The following is a 19,143-nucleotide window of genomic DNA, read 5'->3' as shown; positions in this document are numbered from 1 at the left end:
ATTGTTTTAGAGTAGGTAGTAGAATCGCCGGCATTTTTTTTCAAAGCATCTATGCCTTAGGTGTAGAGATATTATGTGGATTTTATTTTATTTATTTATTAAGATTCATTTATTTATGATAGAGAGAGGCAGAGACACAGGAGGAGGGAGAAGCAGGCTCCATGTCGGGAGCCCGACGCGGGACTCCAGGACCGCGCCCTGGGCCAAAGGCAGGCGCTAAACCGCTGAGCCACCCAGGGATCCCCTGTTATGTGGATTTTAAAAGGCTGCTCAGTGTGGGATGCCTAGGTGGCTCAGCAGTTGAGTGTCTGCCTTCAGCTTACGGTGTGGTCCTGGGATCGAGTCCCACATCAGGCTCCCTGCGAGGAGCCTGCTTCTCCCTCTGCCTGTGTCTCTGCCTTTCTGTGTCTCTCATGAATGAGTAAATATAATTAAAAAAAAAAAAAAAAAAAAAAGCTACTCGGTGACATGATGTTTACACACCTCTGTTAACTACCCACTGTAGAATATTTCTCCCTCAGGGGATAAAGTTGAAAAGGGCACAAAATATAGAGCTTTTAGAGCTTTTCATTGTTTCATATGCAAGTTGGTGACCCTCTTTCAATTTAATTGATTTTTTATTTTTATTTTTTTACAAATACTGCCTATAAGATAAACCATACTTCTTTCACCTGACAATACTTAAGTGAGCAGGGAGGCCCTAAGTTAATGTGTGGATCCAGGTTCATTTGGTTTTCAAGCACCTTTGTTTTTTGTTGATTTGTTTTGTGTTTGTTTTTAGTTTTGATATGTGTGTGTGAGAGAGTTTCTCCTATTAGTTTTCTCCTAATGATAATTCAGGGTCCTTTGAAGTACAAAGAAGTATTCATTCTTCACTTCTTCACTTCCCCATAGACTTCACTTCTTCACTTCCCCATAGACAAATGCAAGAAGCCTGAGCCTTACCTGGTTTAGAGAGGTTTTGTGTCAAGAGGACAATGGGTGTGATTATTTGCATGTGAAAGCCACAGTAGCTAACAGTGATTAATTCAGAACAGTATGTTTAAGAAGATAGTAACACCTGTTCCATAATGCTGGATTCCTTAGAAAGCTACAGGTTTCCAGCATGTCTATATTATAAAGTATTTTTAAAGATTTTATTTATTTTAGATCATGAGCTTGGTGGGGAGGAGAGCGTGTGAGCATGTGAGCTTGTGTTCTTGCACTTGAGCAGGGGAGGGGTAGATGGAGAGGGAGAAGCAGAGAATCTCAAGTGGACTCTGCCCTGAGCGTGGAGCCCAACGCGGGTTTTGATCTCAACACCCTATGACCATGACCTGAGCTGAATGAAACCAAGAGTCAGACGCTTAATCAACTGAGCCACACAGTTGCCTCTATATTATAAGGTTTTGATGGCCCAAATTGGTTCTTTAGAATGGTGAAAAGTGACACAAGCAGTAAATACATGAGCACATAAGCATGGGTAGCAGCATAGGGAGAGGGACAAGCATGCTCTCCGCTGAGCAGGGAGCCCAATGCAGAGCCAATCCCAGGACCCTGGGATCACTGTGTGAGCCGAAGGCAGATGCCCAACCAACTGAGCCACCCAGGTGCCCCTTTGGGCACCTAGAATTTAAAACTCGATTGGACCTTGGTGAATAAATCACTTAACCTTGATACCTGTATATAATCTGATAGTGTGCTAGGTGCTTTATGTTATTAATATTCCTCACAACAATATTGCTAGGTACCTGTGTCTCCATTTTTAGAAATTATTTGTCTGAGGTCACAGAGCTAAACAGCGACTCTGCATGGAGATTGTAGCCTCACTAAATCACCTGTGTTTCTATTTTGCCACATATCTATTGTCTGTATATTGGTAATATTTACACAAGAATCTTTTTATGCACAAAGCAATTTCATTTTCCTAGCCTGAAAGTATTTACCATATGGTGATAGGCAATTTTCCTTCTGTTTTAGATTAACAAGTGGTGGAATAACCTAAGTGATGGCCAGCGGACTGTGACAGGTTTGTGTTAGCTTACACGTTTTAGCCATTCAAGGGAAGAGAAATCAAACCAAAAGGTACAGTATGTCACAGTCAATGGCTTTTGTGTACACTGCTCACCAGTGGTTTAGAAGACAGAGTCTGTACCTTCAGGCTAATGTAATATTTTATAAAAAGTAGTGTGATGTAAAGGTGTGCATGATGTTCTGGATCACTTATTTTCTAATTTGACCTAGTATGATACTGATCAAATAATCTTTGTTGTAGAATCCTAGCTTGTGAAATAGGTTCTGAGTAATTATTACTTCCCCTGTTAAAGAAATTAAAGGGGACATTGATTAAGTACCTTCTTTATGCAGAATGCTTTATACACATTCTCTCCCTACCTCACAGGGTTGCTTACCGGGTAGTTCTCTCCCTTTTTACCAATAAGGAAACTGGCTTTCAGAGAAGGAACTTTTCAAAGGTCACACTGCTAGTAAGTAGTAGAGCTAAGTTTTAAAACCCAGGTCTGTCTCATTCTAAAGCTAATTTTCTCTTTACTGCACCATGCTGTTTTTAAAGTCTTTATTTATTAAATAAATGTAAGCATGCCATGCATGTCACCATGATAATTTTTGTTCATTGTCAATTTTCATGGAAAGATAAATCCAGCTCTTCAATATAATACTTGTACAGGATTTTATAGACCTAGTTATTTGAGAATTTGGGGAAATGGATTTGAAAGTTTAACAATTGTGCAGATAGGGAAAATGTCTTCTAGAGAAATAGCAAAATACTGCTTTTTCTTAAATATGGTTAGACTTAATGGTACTCTTAATTTTCTTTACCTACCTAAGAGGAGAAAAAATGCTCATCTTTCTTCTTTTGGGCTCTTTGTCTAGAAGATTTACTTTTTCTCTCTCCTTGTTAGAACCTGAACTGGTCTTCAAGCTTATGGTTTAGACATTGTTTCCTGCAGTAACTGTTACCAGACCAAAGTGAATCTGTTCCTTGGTGAATTATAGACAGAGACTGTATCAGGTTGGAGTTGCTCAGTTATCTTTATTTGTACAAATGAGACCATGGGAAATAATTTCCAAAGCCATGACTCCTTTCATCAGGGCTTGGGGTGAATATTCAGAAGGGTAAAAGATTTTAATATAATGAAGCTGAGGTAGCAGGCACTTTCTGACTCACCTACACAGGCTTCCTCCTCAAAGATTTCTTATCCTGTTATGGCAGTTCATTAGTTTATAAAAGGTGAAAGTGACAAGCCGAAGCTTCTGGGAGTGTCCTAGGTTTAGTGGGTCATGAGATCTTGTCAGTAACAAGTGCTTTAATATTTCTGAACTCATTGCACTTTTTTTTTTTTTTTTTTTTAAGATTTTATTTGAGAGGGAAAGAGATCATGGGAGAAGGGCAGAGGGAGAAGCAGACTCCCCTCTGAGCAGGGAGCCTGATGCTGGGCTCCATCCCACGATCCCGGGATCATGACCTGAGCTGAAGGCAGGCAGTTAACTGACTGAGCCACCCAGGCATGCACCTCTCATTGCACTTTTAAATCATTTATTTATTTCAGAGAGTGCACGCATGTGCAAGTAGAGAGAGGAGCAGAGGGAGAGGCAGAGAATCCTTAAGCAGAGTCCCTGCTGAGTGCAGAGCCTGAGGCGGGGCTGGATCCCAGGACCCCAAGATCATGACCTGAGCTGAAATCAAGAGTCCGATGTTTAACCCACTAAACTGTCCAGGCACCCTATGCTTTTTAATAATTTATAGCACAGCTTGCCTTGTAATTGTACATACAACATCCTTAAGGACAACAGGGAGGTTTTTCATTTTTTAGGGCGACTAGCACATGTCTTGCACACAGTAATGGCACTTGACTAAAAATCTGCTGAGTGAATGAATATTGAATGGGCTCTTGAATCAAAAGATTGAGATTTTTCAAAGGTATATTGCTATTACTGTAGAATTGCTTAGTCAGTAAGGTCTTAATAAATAGAATACCTTCAAAGACAGCTCCATAATAGCTCATCTGTTTTCATTGGGATTAACAGGGTTTTTCGTTTGTTTGCTTGTTTTCTGAAAGTAACTAAAGTTAACATTATTTCCTTAGGGTAGCAAAGTTTTGATTTCCTTTGATATTTTCAAAGTATCTCATAGTTAGTTGATACCTAGTGTTTTTTGAAGATAGTAAAGATTTTATGTCATTAAATATTTGAAGAAACCTTGGGATTAAAATGTAAAACATTTCTCATGCCAGTAAATACCTTATACAAAGAAGTTGGTATTTGGAGACCACTGAAAATCAGAATTCTTTCCCCAGCCTTTTTCTTTTACCTTAGTCAAATCCGTTATTTGACACATAGGATATAGTAGTAGAGAGAGACAGACATTTTGATCTAACTGGCAGCTTGAGTGTAAAGTGCTTTGAATCACAGAAACATGAACAGTCATGCTAACTCCTTATTATGAGGTTATCTAAGTGACTTTTAAGTGCTGAGGAGGTGCTGTCCTTGGGAGTAACTTTTTCAAAGGAACTAGAGAACTGATCCTTTTTTTTTTTTTTTTTTTTAAAGATTTTATTTATTTATTTGAGAGAGAGAGAGAGAGAGTACAAGCCAGGGGGAGGGTCAGAGGGAGCAGCAGACTCCCCACTGAGCAGGGAGCCCGATGCAGGGCTTGACCCCAGGACCCTGGGATTATGACTTGAGCAGAAGCAGATGCTTAACCAACTGAGCCACCAAAGTGCCCCTAGAGAACTGATCTTCATCCTCCTGTTCTCCCTTTGGTTGGTTGGGGATTTTTTTTTTTCTGGTGTTAATCTTAATTACTACACAGAAGTATCTTCCCAAACTTCACCTTGCTTTGAAAAAAAAAGTTCACTTGGTATTTGTGGGAGCATCAAGTAGCATTCTTCAAGTTAGACTTGTCCCTGGTGCTTTTACACTTCAATTAGTTTCCTATTGTATTGCCTTGTTCTGCAGGGGTTTTAAGCCTGTACTGGAGGTCCCTAGGCAACCCGCAATTTCTCTCAAATAGATAAGGAGAGTATTTCCCCTACCTTTCTAGCTTTCAGGTATGTCTGTGAGATACCTGCCAGGTTTTCTAGTAGCTCAGCAGAATGCTGACTTTACTATTTCGGGATTTAGGTAAAGCAGAGAGAGAGAAACCTGCCAAATTGTTGTATCTGATGGAGGAGGAGATGGAGAGGAGGAGGAGGGGAAGAGAAACCTCAGAAAACAGTGCCCTATTTTCTCTGCTAGTCCATGTGTATCGTCAGCTCCAAAGTTAGTCACTATCGCACCCTAGGGCCTTACGCCTTCTGCCCCAATCTCTAAAAGTGTATTTTTTTTAATTTCATTTTTTTTGCTATTTTCCTTCTACCAGGAATAGTTTATTTTTTAGTTTTTATTTCCTTCCTTCTTTCCATTTTTAAGTAGGCTCTACACTCAATTTGGGGCTTGAACTCACAACCCTGAGATAAGAGTTGCATTCTCAGGGCACCTCACTGGCTCAGTCAGTTAAATGTCTGCCTTTGTCTCAGGTCAAGATCCCCGGGTCTTGGATTAAGCCCCATGTTGGGCTCCCTGCTCAGTGGGGAGTCTGCTTCTTCCTCTCCTTCTGCCCTTCCCACTCTTGTTTTGCTCTCTTTCTCTCTCAAATAGATAAATCGTAAAAAAAATAAAAGAGTCACATGTTCTACCAACTGAGCCTGCCAGGTGCCCCTAGTTTCAATTTTCTTTCCCTTTATACCTTTCAAAGATTTTGATCTATACCTCCTAGGCTAAAGTCTGCTTCCCTGCTCCTGAAGTTGCTGGTAAGGCAGTGTTAACTGGATCTAACTAATCTTAAACTTTTGTCACTTTTTCCTGAAATTCTTAGCTTCTCAGTCTTCTGACAAGTTATTTCTGGGTAAAGAAAAACAAAACTAATGTTTGAGTGCCAATTAGGCTTCAAGTACTAGGGTAGGTACTTTACATATATGCTGTTATCCTATTATTAATCTTTTTATTTAAGATTTTATTTATTCACGAGAGAGAGAGAGAGGCAGAGACACAGGCAGAGGGAGTAGCAGGCTCCCCACAAGGAGCCCGATGCCAGACCCAATCCCGGGACTGTGGGATCACACTGTGAGCTGACGGCAAGATGCTCAACCACTGAGCCACCCAGGCACCCCCCTTATTATTAATCTTAATTGTAAGAGCCCTTTTGGTGGTATTCTGATTGTTCACATTGAGTAACTGAGGCTCAGAGAAGTTAAATAACTTGTCTGAGCTCACACAGCTAGAAAGGGTAGGGATGGGGGGAATAAATTTTTTTCCCCTCTCAAGTGCACTTCCTAGTTTAATATACATTTTATTATATCTTTTCACTTTCTACTATAGCAGATCACCTCACCAATAACTTACCTTTCTGTTAACCACACTGCCACCTCCCAAAACAAGGTATCTGGGTGTTTATTGACAGCCCAAACTGCAGTGGCTTGTCCTAAGACAGCAGGCTGGCACTCAGGGATGAATGGGAGCTCTTTTTGTCTACTTAGGTTAGTCTTTGTCATTGTAAAATGAATAAATGTGCATGGTAACAGGATAAAATAGTGTTAAAGAATATATAAAGTGAAAAATCTCTGTAGATTTCTAGTTCTGCAGTTTTTTAAAAAAATTTATTTATTCATGAGAGAGAGGGAGAGGCAGACACAGGCAGAGGGAGAAGCAGGCTCCATGTAGGGATCCTGACGTGGGACTCGATCCCAGGACTCCAGGATCCCACCCTAGGCCGAAGGCTGCGCTGAGCCACTGGGGCTGCCCTAGTTCTGCAGTTGTTCCCATATTAACTACTGCCTTTTTAGTTACATTTGTATATTCTTCCAAAGTGTTTATATATAGGCATTTATACTCCTTTGCACCTTGATTTTATTATTCTCTTAATATCTTAAAGGACACTGTATCAGTACAAATAAGTCTATTACATTCTTTGTTTTATAGAAGTATAATGTACATAGAAGAATATGCATATGTCAGATGTACAGTTTTCACATGAGCCCATCCATGTAATTATAAGTAGCACCTAGTTCAAGTACAAAAATGGAAATTACCAGCACCCTGGGCTCAGATTATTCTTTTTAATAGCCGTGTAGTAGTTCATGCAAATGATTACTATGTACCAAGTCTTCTATTAATGGATATTTAGGTTAGTTGTAGTCTTCAATAAATAATATTGCAGTGAATATCCTTATATAGAGATATTTGCACCCTTTTGCAAGCATATTTTTAGGATGAGTTAGTAGAAATAGACTTCGTAGGTCAAAGAGTATGTACTCTTAAAAGTTTATTGTCAGATTGTCTTAAAATAAGTTTTAAATATTTATTTAAATATCTATTTAAATTTAAACATCCTCCAACAACCTACAGAATCTAAGTCATTTATTTCTAAAAGTTGCTCACAGGGGAGGTTACGTATTCTCATTTATAGGGAAGGTGCAGAGAAATAACCCCTTCTGTGGTTAGTTTGTAAATGTCTTTGTCTACCTTACTGTGAATTTGCCCCATTCTTTCCATCTGCCTTTATCAGTTCTAACTATCTGTATCCCAGTTGGAAGATTTAAGATAGATGGTCTTTCTGAATTTCCTCTTGATTCCAGGAAGCTGTAGGACCAGTCCTTAGCTAGTTTTGTTGATACTGCCCAGGAAGAGAAATTATAGTCACTGCGTGAAGCCAACAGGATGATCCCTATGCCTATAATTGTGCTTCCCAGGGAACCTGAGGTAGGAATCACTTGAGCTCAGTTCTTTGGTTGTCGTGGATGTATATATTTGATAGTGTCTGGACTGGCCAGGTCTAGCCTCCCTCAGGTAGAGAAGCTGTGGAGAGGTGAGCTGGCCCACTGCATCAGCGGAGGGGATCTTGTTCTTAGCTACTGGACTCCAGGTGGGATAGTAGGTCTTTTTTCAGAAAAGGAGAAAAATAGACTGAGATTACTGAACCAAGGAGTGATTCCCAAATTAGTGTATATTTCTTTCACTCAAGATATTATTCATATATCTTAAAATTTGCCTTTTAAAAGTATGCAGTTCAGTGGTTTTTATTGTATTCACAAGGTTGTGCAACTATCATACTCTAATCCCAGAACATTTTCATTATCTCAAAACGAAACTCCATACCTGTTAACAATCACTCCCCATCCTCCTCTTCCCCTCAGCCATAAGCATCCCCTTATCTATTTTCTCTCTATAGATTTGCCTGTTCTGGATGTTTCATATAAATGGAATCACATACATGACCTTTTATGTCTGCTTCATTCACTTCGTGTGATGTTTTCAAGGTTCACCTAAGTTGTGGCATATGTCAGTACTTCATTTCTTTTTATGGTTAAATAATATTCCATTATAAGGATATATCACATTTTGTTTACTCATATGTTGATGGATATTTGAGTTTTTTCCACTTTTGGCTATTATGATAATGCAGTGGACTTTTTTGGTATACATTTTCTTCCTCACTCCTCCCTCCGTCTCTTTCTTTTCTATTTTATTAATTTGACAGACCACAAGCAGGGGGAGTAGCAGACAGAGGGAGAGGGAGAAGCAGCTGGGAGCTTGGTGTTGGACTTGATCCCAGGACCCTGGGATCATATGACCTGAGCTGAAAGCAGCCGCTTAACTGATTGAGCCACCCAGGCACCTTTTGTATACATTTTCATGTAGATGTACCTTCATTTCTTTTGCTAATATATACCTCGAGTGGAATCATTGGGTTGTATGGTACTCTTGTTTAACTTTTTTTTTTTTTATTAAAGATTTTACTTATTTATTTATTTATTTATTTATTTGAGACACAGAGAGAGAGGCAGAAACACAGGCAGAGGGAGAAGCAGGCTCCATGCAGGGAGCCCGACGTGGGACTCGATCCCGGGTCTCGAGGATCACACCCCGGGCTGAAGGCAGGCGCTAAATTGCTGAGCCACCAGAGCTGCCCTTGTTTAACTTTTTAAAATTGTAGTAGAAACAAAAAAATGTACCATGTTAGCCATTTTTAAGTTTATTTTTTTTTATTTTTTATTTTTTTAATTTTTTATTTATTTATGATAGTCACAGAGAGAGAGAGAGAGAGAGAGAGAGAGAGAGGCAGAGACACAGGCAGAGGGAGAAGCAGGCTCCATGCACCGGGAGCCCGACGTGGGATTCGATCCTGGGTCTCCAGGATCGCGCCCTGGGCCAAAGGCAGGCGCCAAACCGCTGCGCCACCCAGGGATCCCCATTTTTAAGTTTATAGTTCAGTAGTGTTAAGTATGTTTACTTTGTTATAAAACATCTGTAGAACTCTTTTGTCTTATAAAACTGAAACTCTGTGGACAATTTCAACTTTTCCCTCTCCCCTTCAGCCGCTAGTAACCACCATGCCACTTTGTTTCTATAAATTTGACTATCTACCTCATTTAAGTGGAATCAAACAGTACTTCTGTTTTTTGGCTCATTTATTTCACTTAGCATAATATCCTCAAGATTCATCCATGTTGTAGCATGTGATAAGATTTCCTTCCTTCTTAAGGCTAAGTCGTTTGTTCCATTGTATGTACATACCACATTTTGTTCCTGCATTTATTCATTGATAGACTTTTGGATTGCTTCTACCTCTTGGCTACTGTGAATAGTGCTGCTGTGAACATCAATATGCAAATATCTCTGAGATCCTGCTTTCAGTTCTTTTGGATATATACCTGGGTATATCTCAAAAGTTGGATTGCTGGATTATATGGTAGTTTTATTTTGAATTTGAGGAATTTCCATACTGTTTTCCACAGTGGTTGTACTGTGTATTTTATTTTTAAGTCATCTCCACGTCAGATATGGGGCTCAGTCTTACAACCCTGACATCAAGAGTCACATGTTCTGCTGACTGAGTCATCCAGGTGCCCTGTGGTTGCACAGTTTACAACCCCACCAGCAGTGCACAAGAGTTCTGATTTCTCCACATCCTTGCCAGGACTTACTTCCTTCTGTGTTTTCTTTGGTTTTGTTTTTTATTTATTCATGAGAGACACAAAGAGGCAGAGACACAGGCAGAGGGAGAAGCAGGCTCCATGCAGGGAGCCCAATGTGGGACTTGATCCTGGGACCCTGGGATCACACCCTGAGCCAAAGCCAGATGCTCAAGCACTGAGCCACCCAAGCATCCCTCTGGTTTTTTTTTTTTTTTGATAGTAGACATCTTAATGGGCGTGTGGTGATGACACATCATTGTGGTTCTGATCTGCATTTCTGTGATGTTTAGTGATATTACACATCTCTTCATATGTTTGTTGGCCATTTGACTATCATCTTTGGATAAATGTCTATCCCAGTTCTTTACCTATTCTAATCAGGTTATTTGACTCTTTTTTTGATTGTCATTGTTTTTTATATATTCTAGATATTTACCCTTTATCAGATAAATGATTTGCAAATATTTTCTCTCATTCTGTAGATTGCCTTTTTCACTGTGTTGTATATTTTGGACAAAAGTTTGTTGGGGTTTTGTGTGTGTGTGTGTGCATGGGCTTTTAAGAGCGAGAAACTGAGCAGGGGATGGGGATTGGAGGGACAGAGGCAGAGGGAGAGAGAGAATCCCAAGCAGACTCCACTGTCAGTGAGAAACACCACATGGGGTTCAGTCTCAGTATCCTGAGATCATGACCCGAGCTGAGATCAAAAGTCAGACGCCCAACCGCCTGAGCCCCCGAGGTGTCCCTGGACAAAAGTTTTTAGGTTTGATGTCCCATTTGTCTATTTTTGATTGTATTGCTTGTGCTTTTGGTGTCCTGTCGAAGAAATCATTGCCAGGTTCAATGTTACAAGGCTTTTCCCTGTGTTTTCTTCTAGGAATTTTATGGTTTTTGTTTTCACATTTCAGTCTTTAATCCATTTTTAGTTAATTTTTGTATGTGGTGTTAAGAATCTAAGTTCATTTGTTTGCATGTGGATATCTATTTTTCTCCATATTTTCTTTTAGAAGAATTGCCAAATTGTTTTCTAAAGTGGCTGCACCATTTTACATTCCCTCAAGAACTGTATGAGGATTCCATTTATTGTCTTTGTTTTCTAGTATATCAGTGACACTGTACCTATTAATTTCCCATTTCCCCTTCCTCTTAACCCCTGGTGACCACGATTTCTGTGTCTCTGAATTTGCCTATACCTCATATAAGTGGAATTGTAAAATACATTTTTTGTGTCCAGCTTCTTTTGCTTAGCATACTGTTTTTGCAGTTCATCCATATTGTAGCATGTATCAGAATTTCTTTTTTTATTTTTTTAAGGCTTAGTCATTTTTCCATTTTATGTGTACACCACATTTTGTTCATCTGTCAATGGGTATTTGGGTTTCAGTCTTTGGCTGTTATGAATTCTGTTCCTGCAAACATTTGTGTACAAGTTTCTACTTTGTGTCCCTTCTTTCAGTTCTTTAGGGTATATATAGTCAGAGGTGGAATTGTTGGATCATGTAATAATTCTGTTTAATTTTTGAGGAACTGCTAAGATCATGACCTGAGCCAAAGTCAAGAGTCAGATATTTGAAACTGACAAAGCCACCCAGGTACCCTGTCCATTCATGCTTATTTGGAGAAATGTCTGTTTAAATTCTTTGCCTGTTTTAGAGTAGTCTTTTTATTGAGTTTTAAGAGTTCTTTATATATTTTGGATCCTAGATCCTTATTAGATACATGATTTGCCACAAGCTAGGAAGAGGGAAGGAAAGAGTCTTCCCAAGAGTCTTCAGAAAGAAGCATGACCTAGCAACAACTTGATTTCAGACTTCCAGCCTCCAGAATTTAAGAGAATATGTTTCTGTGGTTTTAAGTCACCAAGGCTGTGGTAATTTATTATAGCGGCCCTAGGAAAGTAATAAACTGGTGAAGTCATCTGGTTCTGGGCTTTTCTTTGTGAGAAGTCTTTTTTTTTTTTTTTAATTATAAATTCACTATTTCTTATAGGCCTATTTAGACTTTCTTTTTTGTTTTTCATTTTTTAAAAATATTTTATTTCTTTATTCATGGGAGAGACAGAGAGGCAGAGACATAGGCAGAGGGAGAAGCAGGCTCCCTGTAGGGAGCCTGATGAGGGACTCAGTACCGGGTCCCCAGGATCCCAGTGTGAGCCACAGGCAGACACTCGACCACTGAGCCATCCAGGTGCCCATGACTTTCTTTTTCTTGAGTCAGTTTCAGTAGTTTGTATCTTTCCAGGAATTTGTCAGTTTCTTCTGATTTCTTATTTGTTGGTATACAATTGTTCATAGTATTCTCTTATAATCCTTTTTATTTCTGTAAGGTCAGTAGTAACATTCTTTCATTCCTCATTTTAGGAACTTGAGGTGGTGTTTTTTGTTTTTTGTTTTTTGTTTTCTTTGTCAATCTCCCTAAAGGTTTATCAATTTTATTGGTCATTTCAAATAACCAACTTTTGGTTTCATTGATTTTTTTATTTCTCTATTTTTCTGTTCCTTCATCCAAACTATTATTTCCTTCTTTTTGCTTGCTTTGGGTTGGCTCTTTTTATTTCTCTAGTTTTTTAAAGTAGAAGGTAGGTTATTGATTTGAAATCTTTATTCTGGGATCCCTGGGTGGCGCAGCGGTTTGGTGCCTGCCTTTGGCCCAGGGCGCGATCCTGGAGACCCGGGATCGAATCCCACGTTGGGCTCCCTGCATGGAGCCTGCTTCTCCCTCTGCCTGTGTCTCTGACTCTTTCTCTCTCTGTGTGATTATCATAAATAAATAAAAATTAAAAAAAAAAAGAAAAGAAATCTTTATTCTTCTTTAATGTAGGCATTTACAGCACTACTTTTGCTGTACCCTGTAAGTTTTAGTATTGTTTTAGCAGCTTGGGTTGTCAAAACAAAATACCATAGATTGAGTGGCTTAAACAACAGAAAATTATTTTCTCAAAATTCAGGAGGGTAGAAGTCCAAGATCAAGGTGCCATCATGGTTGGATTCTGGTAAGAAGTCTCTTCTCTCTTCTACCACCTTCTTGCTGTGTCATACTTCAGAGAGAGAGCAAGAGCAAGCTCTTGAGTATCTTATCTCTCTTATACGGAAACTGATCCTCTCAAGGGGGACCCACCCTCATGCCCTCATCTAAGTCTAATTACCTCCCAAAGACTTCGTCCCCAAATACCATCACATTAGGGCTGTGTAATGAATCTTGGTGGAACATAATTCAGTCCATAGCAGCTAAGTTACATTTATGTTTTCAATCATCTCAAAGTGCTTTCTAAATTACTTCATGATTTCTTCTTTGGCCCAGTGGTTATTTAGGAATATATTAATTTCCACAAATTTATGACTTCACCCAATGTGTTATCAATTTGTAATTTTATTCCATTGTGGTTAGAGAGCATACTTCATATAATTTCACTGTTTAAAATTCATTGAGACTTGCTTTGTGGCCGAACATACGGTCTAATCTATCCTGGATAATGTTACATGTGTGTTTGTAAAGAATGTGTTGTTTGTGTTTTTTCTTCCTTAAGATTTTACTTATTTTTTAAGATTTTATTTATTCACTTGATTGAGAGAGAAAGGAAGCATGAGTGGGAGAAGCAGACTCCCCACCCAACGCAGGGCTTGATCCCAGGATCTGGAGATCACAACCTGAGCTGAAAGCAGATAGCTTAACCGGCTGAGCTATGCAGGCACCCCTTAAGATTTTATTTTTGAGCAATCTCTACAACCCAATATGGGGCTCTAACCCACAACCCCAAGATCAAGAGTCACGTGCTTTACCAACTGAGCCAGTGGGGTGTCCCAAGAATGTATTGCCTTGTTGTTGGGTATTTTGTTTTATTAAGTAGGCATCACATCCATTGTGGAGCCCAACATAGGGCTTGAACTCACCATGTTGAGATCGAAAGTCAGATACTTAATCAACTGAGCCACCTAGGTGCCCCTGTTGAGTGTTATATAGATGTCTGTCAGGCCTACTTGGTTTATAGTGTTGTTCAAGTCTTATTTCCTTGCTGATCATTTTATCTGTTACTACAAATAAGGTATTGGAAGTCTCCAACTATTACTATTGAACTGTTTCTTTCTCCTTTAAGTTCAATTTTTGCTTTATATATTTTGGGATTCTATAGGAGCATGTATGTTTGTAATTGCTATATTGATATATCAAGAAGATGTTATATCTTGGTCCTTTTATCATTCTGTAATGTCCTTCTTTGTGTCTAATAACAAATATTATCTTAAAGTCTTTTTTTTTTTTTTTTTGTTAGGTTTGTGGTATACAAGAACCTAGGACTATATTGAGGCTTTATAAGCTCCTGTGGACATCTCATTCCTCAGCTTTTCCTTTTAAGATTTTTGTTTGGTCTTTTGTTTACTCCAAAAATTATCCACTATCTTAGGCAGCCATGAACGTAAAAACACTTGCCTGATATTGTTTCTGACAAATGCCCCCTGTGAAAAGGAATTTTGCATTTGAGGTTTCAGTCAAGTCCAATATAGACATCCTTGCAAGTGGAGTCTTGCAGGGAACTATTATCAGGTCAGATGATAACAATTCTTTGGGAAGGAGGCTTTAAAAGAGTTCCAGCTCCATTGTGCTACCTCTCGTGGTTGTGAGACTGCATGGGAAATGTGGATTGTTTTCATAACTTATTGCTTCAACTTGTAGCTGGAAAAGGAATGGGACCAGGGCAAGTTAAAATGCCCCAAAATTTCTATTCCTATTGAGATTTGCTATTTTTCTTAAATACTGAGTTGCTACAGGCCTTTAGCTAGTTTCCAAGAGTTCTGAATAAGTTGATTCTGACAGGGTATTTTTTTTTTTTTTTTTTTTTTTTTGCCAATTTTTTCATTGCTTTGTGAAGGAAAGAATTTTTCAAAGTCCTTATTACTTCATTACTCTCTCTAACGTAATCCACTGCATCCCTTTTGGTAAAGGTAGGTGTTGAGGCAGCAGCACACTTACCAAATCAACAGTGTCAAGTTTGTCTAAGAGTTTACTGAGTCAGGAGGAGGCAAGTAATACTCCTTCTAAATGGAGATAAAAGCAAAGACCTTAAGCAGTGCTACTTCTCAAAGGAAAAGGAGGAGGAGGGAACCATTATTTGAGTTTCTGAATACTGCATTTGAGTGCGTGCAGTAATTTTGTTTAAGCCTGATTGTCTTTGCGATCATAGAGTCCTGGAGCCAAACTATTCTCAGATCTTCTTTATCCCAAGGTACCAATCACTATGTACAACCTAGGCCTCAGAGAATTCTCTGGGTAATAGATATATTTCTTATAAAAGAAACTAAGGAAACCCAAGCAACACTAATCACTGCTCACTTCCTTAGGATAAACCCTTTGAGGTCTGTTCACCTGAGGAGGCTCTATCCTTCCTCTGCCCACCTTTCCTGCCCAGGGTTTCAGGCTCCTTGTTGGGAGGTATACATTGTACTCTCACTTGCCCTGCTTGTGACCTCTTTTCTCCATCCTTTCACGAATATTGTCCTTCTCACCATCTTTGAAAGACTTCTAATTAGTTATTTACTGAAGGTGCATAACAGCTGTCAGTTCCCACTAGTAAGACATGATAAAATTGATGGAATCATTCAGTTAATGCAGCAAAACACTGTTTCATGTGCCACGAAGAAAAAAATCTTTCCAGTTCATCTATGACACACCACCAGTTGTAAGATGCATCCTGATTATAGATATTAAAATGGACGAAATGTCTTAGAATCTATGAAAAATGGTAGCTTCATTTCCTGCCTGACTCTCAAATGGGAGAGTGAGAGTATAGCTGAGAGCCTTAGTGAGTAAATATAGAAGCCAAAGGAAACTCCAAGATATAGCAGCCGGTGGGGATTATACAATGAATATCTTCTAAAATAAATCCTCTTACCAGAATGTTGCTGGAATCAGTGTTTACTATGATTGAAGAAGCTGAAAGGCCTTAGTTGCTTATTGATGAAAGAAACTGGAGGAATGAATAAATGTTTAAATTCCTTTAATTCAAAAAAAAAAACAAAAAAAAAAACAAAAAAATAAATTCCTTTAATTCAAATAGATGAGTGCCTACTATATGGGCAAGGAGCTGTGGTACCTTAAAATTAATGTGTTTTTTTAACGTTTGTAGCTTTTAAGAATAAATTTTATAATTTTATTTATTTGAGAGAGGTTGAGTGAGAGTGAGAGAGTGGGAGCAGGGGAAAGGGCAAAGGGAGAGGGAGAAGCAGGCTCTCTGCCGAGCAAGGGAGTCCAGTGCAGTGCTCAATCCTGGGACTCTGGGATCATGAGCTGAGCCAAAGGCAGATGCTTACCTGACTAAACCACCCAGGCACCCCAAGAATAACAATTTTTCACTAAAATGTTACTGAATAGTTAATTCCATCATTAAATAATAAACCTCAATTTAGTGATAGTTCTAGCAACATCAATTTCTTAAAAGTGAAAGTTACTCAACTCCCACATATAAACAGTTTCAAAAGCAGTTGGAAAATTCTTCCAGGTCATTCCTGAATTCTTACCTAAGAAGTATTTTTCTCAGACAAGTGGATCTTCATCTACCCAATGACACATAGATGTTTCTGTAAGTTTAAGAAGTATATTATTCCCTGTGGAAAAAGAAGCGTGTTATGCAATATAGCTTTTCTGATCTTGGCCAAAGAACCCAAATCTGTACATTACTTATCTCTGGCTTGCCATTTTCAAACAGTAATTATAGATCTGATTATTGCTTATTGAGAAGAGTAAACTGTTCTGAAGAAAGTGGATCTGAGTGAAGGAAGTTAGCTTCTAGAGCATTTGCAGTTTCCCAGGAATTTTCTGACTGTACCAGTGCATATAGTTTGATACTTAAAAACATTGATTTCACTCAACTTTCCTTAGCTTGCCCTGCCCCCACCCAACCCATAAGTATATAGTAATCTTAAATAATTGTGGTAGAAAATCTTATTCAGGTGGACTTTCAATCAGACTTTGTTCCTATTTTTAACCTCCCTAAATTATAAATCTTTATTTTGTAGGTATCATAGCAGCAAATGTTTTTGTATTCTGTTTATGGAGAGTACCTTCTCTACAGCGGACAATGATCAGATATTTCACATCAAACCCAGCTTCAAGTAAGTCTACTTAATGACTTTATTTTGAAGTAGATGTAATATGAAAGAAATATGCTTTATGTTAATTGAAATCCTATAAAAAGGATGAGTTACTTTTCAATATTATAAGCAGAATCTAGAAGATAGACTATAAGTAAGCTCCTTGAGTAAAGGGACCTCATTTCTCTTAGTGTTATGTCTCAGGTACCTAAAATGTGCCTTGCACCTAGTAGATAAGTATTTTTTAGTGACATAAGATGCATGATCACTACAAATTTACTCTTGGAGGATACTATTATGTACAACTGCATATCTGTAATTGAAATAATTTATGAAATCCTTTTTCTAAGTGATTTTTGCTGTAAGGATAAGTTGCTTTCGTTGAACTGAGAATTTTTATTGGTTGCTTGCTAAAGTAGAAGAGAGAAATTTAGGATAACTTTTTGCCACTTTGAAAAATACTGTGGTAAACCATCTTATTTAACTGGCTCTATTTTTATTTACTATGTTTGAATTTTTTATAATAGTAATGAAAAAAATTTAAAACAGATCATTTTTAGATCATGGTCGTGTGTCCTATGATTACCAGACTGTTTTTCATTCTCTTGTAGAGGTCCTGTGTTCTCCAATGTTGCTGTCAACATTCAGTCATTTCTCATTGTTTCACATGGCTGCAAATATGTATGTTTTGTGGAGCTTCTCCTCCAGCATAGTGAACATTCTGGGTCAAGAGCAGTTCATGGCAGTATACCTATCTGCAGGTAATAAACTTTAATCTGGGGATCTTTCAGAGTATAAGCATTCCCACCTACCTGGAGGAGATTATAGTCATAGTCTACATATGAAGACTGTATGTAGAGAATTGTATAAATTGTATATAGAGAAGGATGCCACAGACTGGTGGCTTATTTTCTTTTCTGCTTCTCATCATGCTGGTTTCTTCTTAAGATTATAGGTATGTTTAGTTTTAAATCAGGATAGACAGGAGTTAAGGTTTAGTATAGATTTTACAAATGTCATTTTTATCTCATTAGGCTTTGTTTCTTTAGATCAGGCCTACCATTTTTATAAATCAGTGTTTCCAAGACTTGCTGGCTGTCTCAGTCATCTGGATCTTTGTTAAATAACCATAAACTCATTTCCCATGGTGTGTTCAGTTTCCAGAAAGCTTTGGATCAGAGCTTTGTAATAAATTGTCAAGAATGAGTTTATTCTAACTTTGCTGCAAGCATATATATTAGTCTGGAACAGTTCCAGTCATGGTCCTGGAGATAACACCATTTCCTTATTTCAACTAGGAAATGGTGGTAGTAGATTCCAGGTTCTAGATGCTACTAAACTGGCAATTGGTCAATTAAATTTTACCCCTCTCTTTGTAAAATGTACTTAATTAAAAACCACACAGCATAAAAATTCATTTCTGAAATCTCTTTTTTTTTTTTTTTTATTTTATTTATTTATTCATAAAGACACACAGAGAGAGAGAGAGAGAGAGAGGAGGGGCAGAGGCACAGGCAGAGGGAGAAGCAGGCTCCATGCAGGGAGCCCGATGCGGGACTCGATCCAGGGTCCCCAGGATCAAACCCTGGGCTGCAGGCGGTGCTAAACCGCTACGCCTCCGGGGCTGCCCTCTCTTCATTTTTTTAATTAAAAAAATTAAGTTTATTTTTTTTTTAAATAATCTCTGTACCCAGCATGGGGCTTGAACTCAGAACCCTGAGATCAAGAGTCACATGTTTTTCTGACTGAGCCAGCTAGGCGCCCCTGAACTCCCTTCATTTAAAAGCAGTGTATCTGGGAATCATACTGTAGTGTGAAAGAAAGCACTTGAGAGCTTGAAGACAGAAGTCCTAGTTTTATTAGATCCTATTTCTGCTACTTGCTGTGTGATGTTGTGGAAAAGAACATATACTTCTCTGAGGTAATGATACTTAGTCTCTCCTGACAAGGTGGTGTAGAAAGGATTAAATAGAAGCATTTACAGCAAGGTGCAGAATGAGTGCTTAGTGTTAATTAAATATCCATGCATCTGGTCCCTTCAAACTAGAAACTGAGCAATATCTTTGGCCTGTAACAGAAGTGTGTAGTTTTTTTCTCAAGCACTAGTT

The 19,143-nt window shown here is 38.5% G+C and overlaps 1 protein-coding gene across 2 annotated transcripts in view; it reads left to right on the top strand.

Moving 5' to 3' along the window:
- The window catches only part of PARL (presenilin associated rhomboid like), a 47,820-nt gene that overhangs the window by 11,303 nt on the left and 17,374 nt on the right, over nucleotides 1-19,143 (top strand). For both annotated transcript variants that reach the window (XM_038583515.1, XM_038583514.1), the window contains exons 4-6: nucleotides 1,960-2,008; nucleotides 16,961-17,056; nucleotides 17,647-17,796. In XM_038583515.1, coding sequence (XP_038439443.1) covers nucleotides 1,960-2,008; nucleotides 16,961-17,056; nucleotides 17,647-17,796 — 295 coding nt within the window. The remainder of the gene's footprint in view (nucleotides 1-1,959; nucleotides 2,009-16,960; nucleotides 17,057-17,646; nucleotides 17,797-19,143) is intronic.

This window comes from Canis lupus, chromosome 34 (assembly GCF_011100685.1).
Source record: "Canis lupus familiaris isolate Mischka breed German Shepherd chromosome 34, alternate assembly UU_Cfam_GSD_1.0, whole genome shotgun sequence".
NCBI classification, from domain to species: domain Eukaryota; kingdom Metazoa; phylum Chordata; class Mammalia; order Carnivora; family Canidae; genus Canis; species Canis lupus.
Note: the sequence above shows the minus strand (reverse complement) of the source record. Positions and strands in the feature narration are given on the sequence as shown.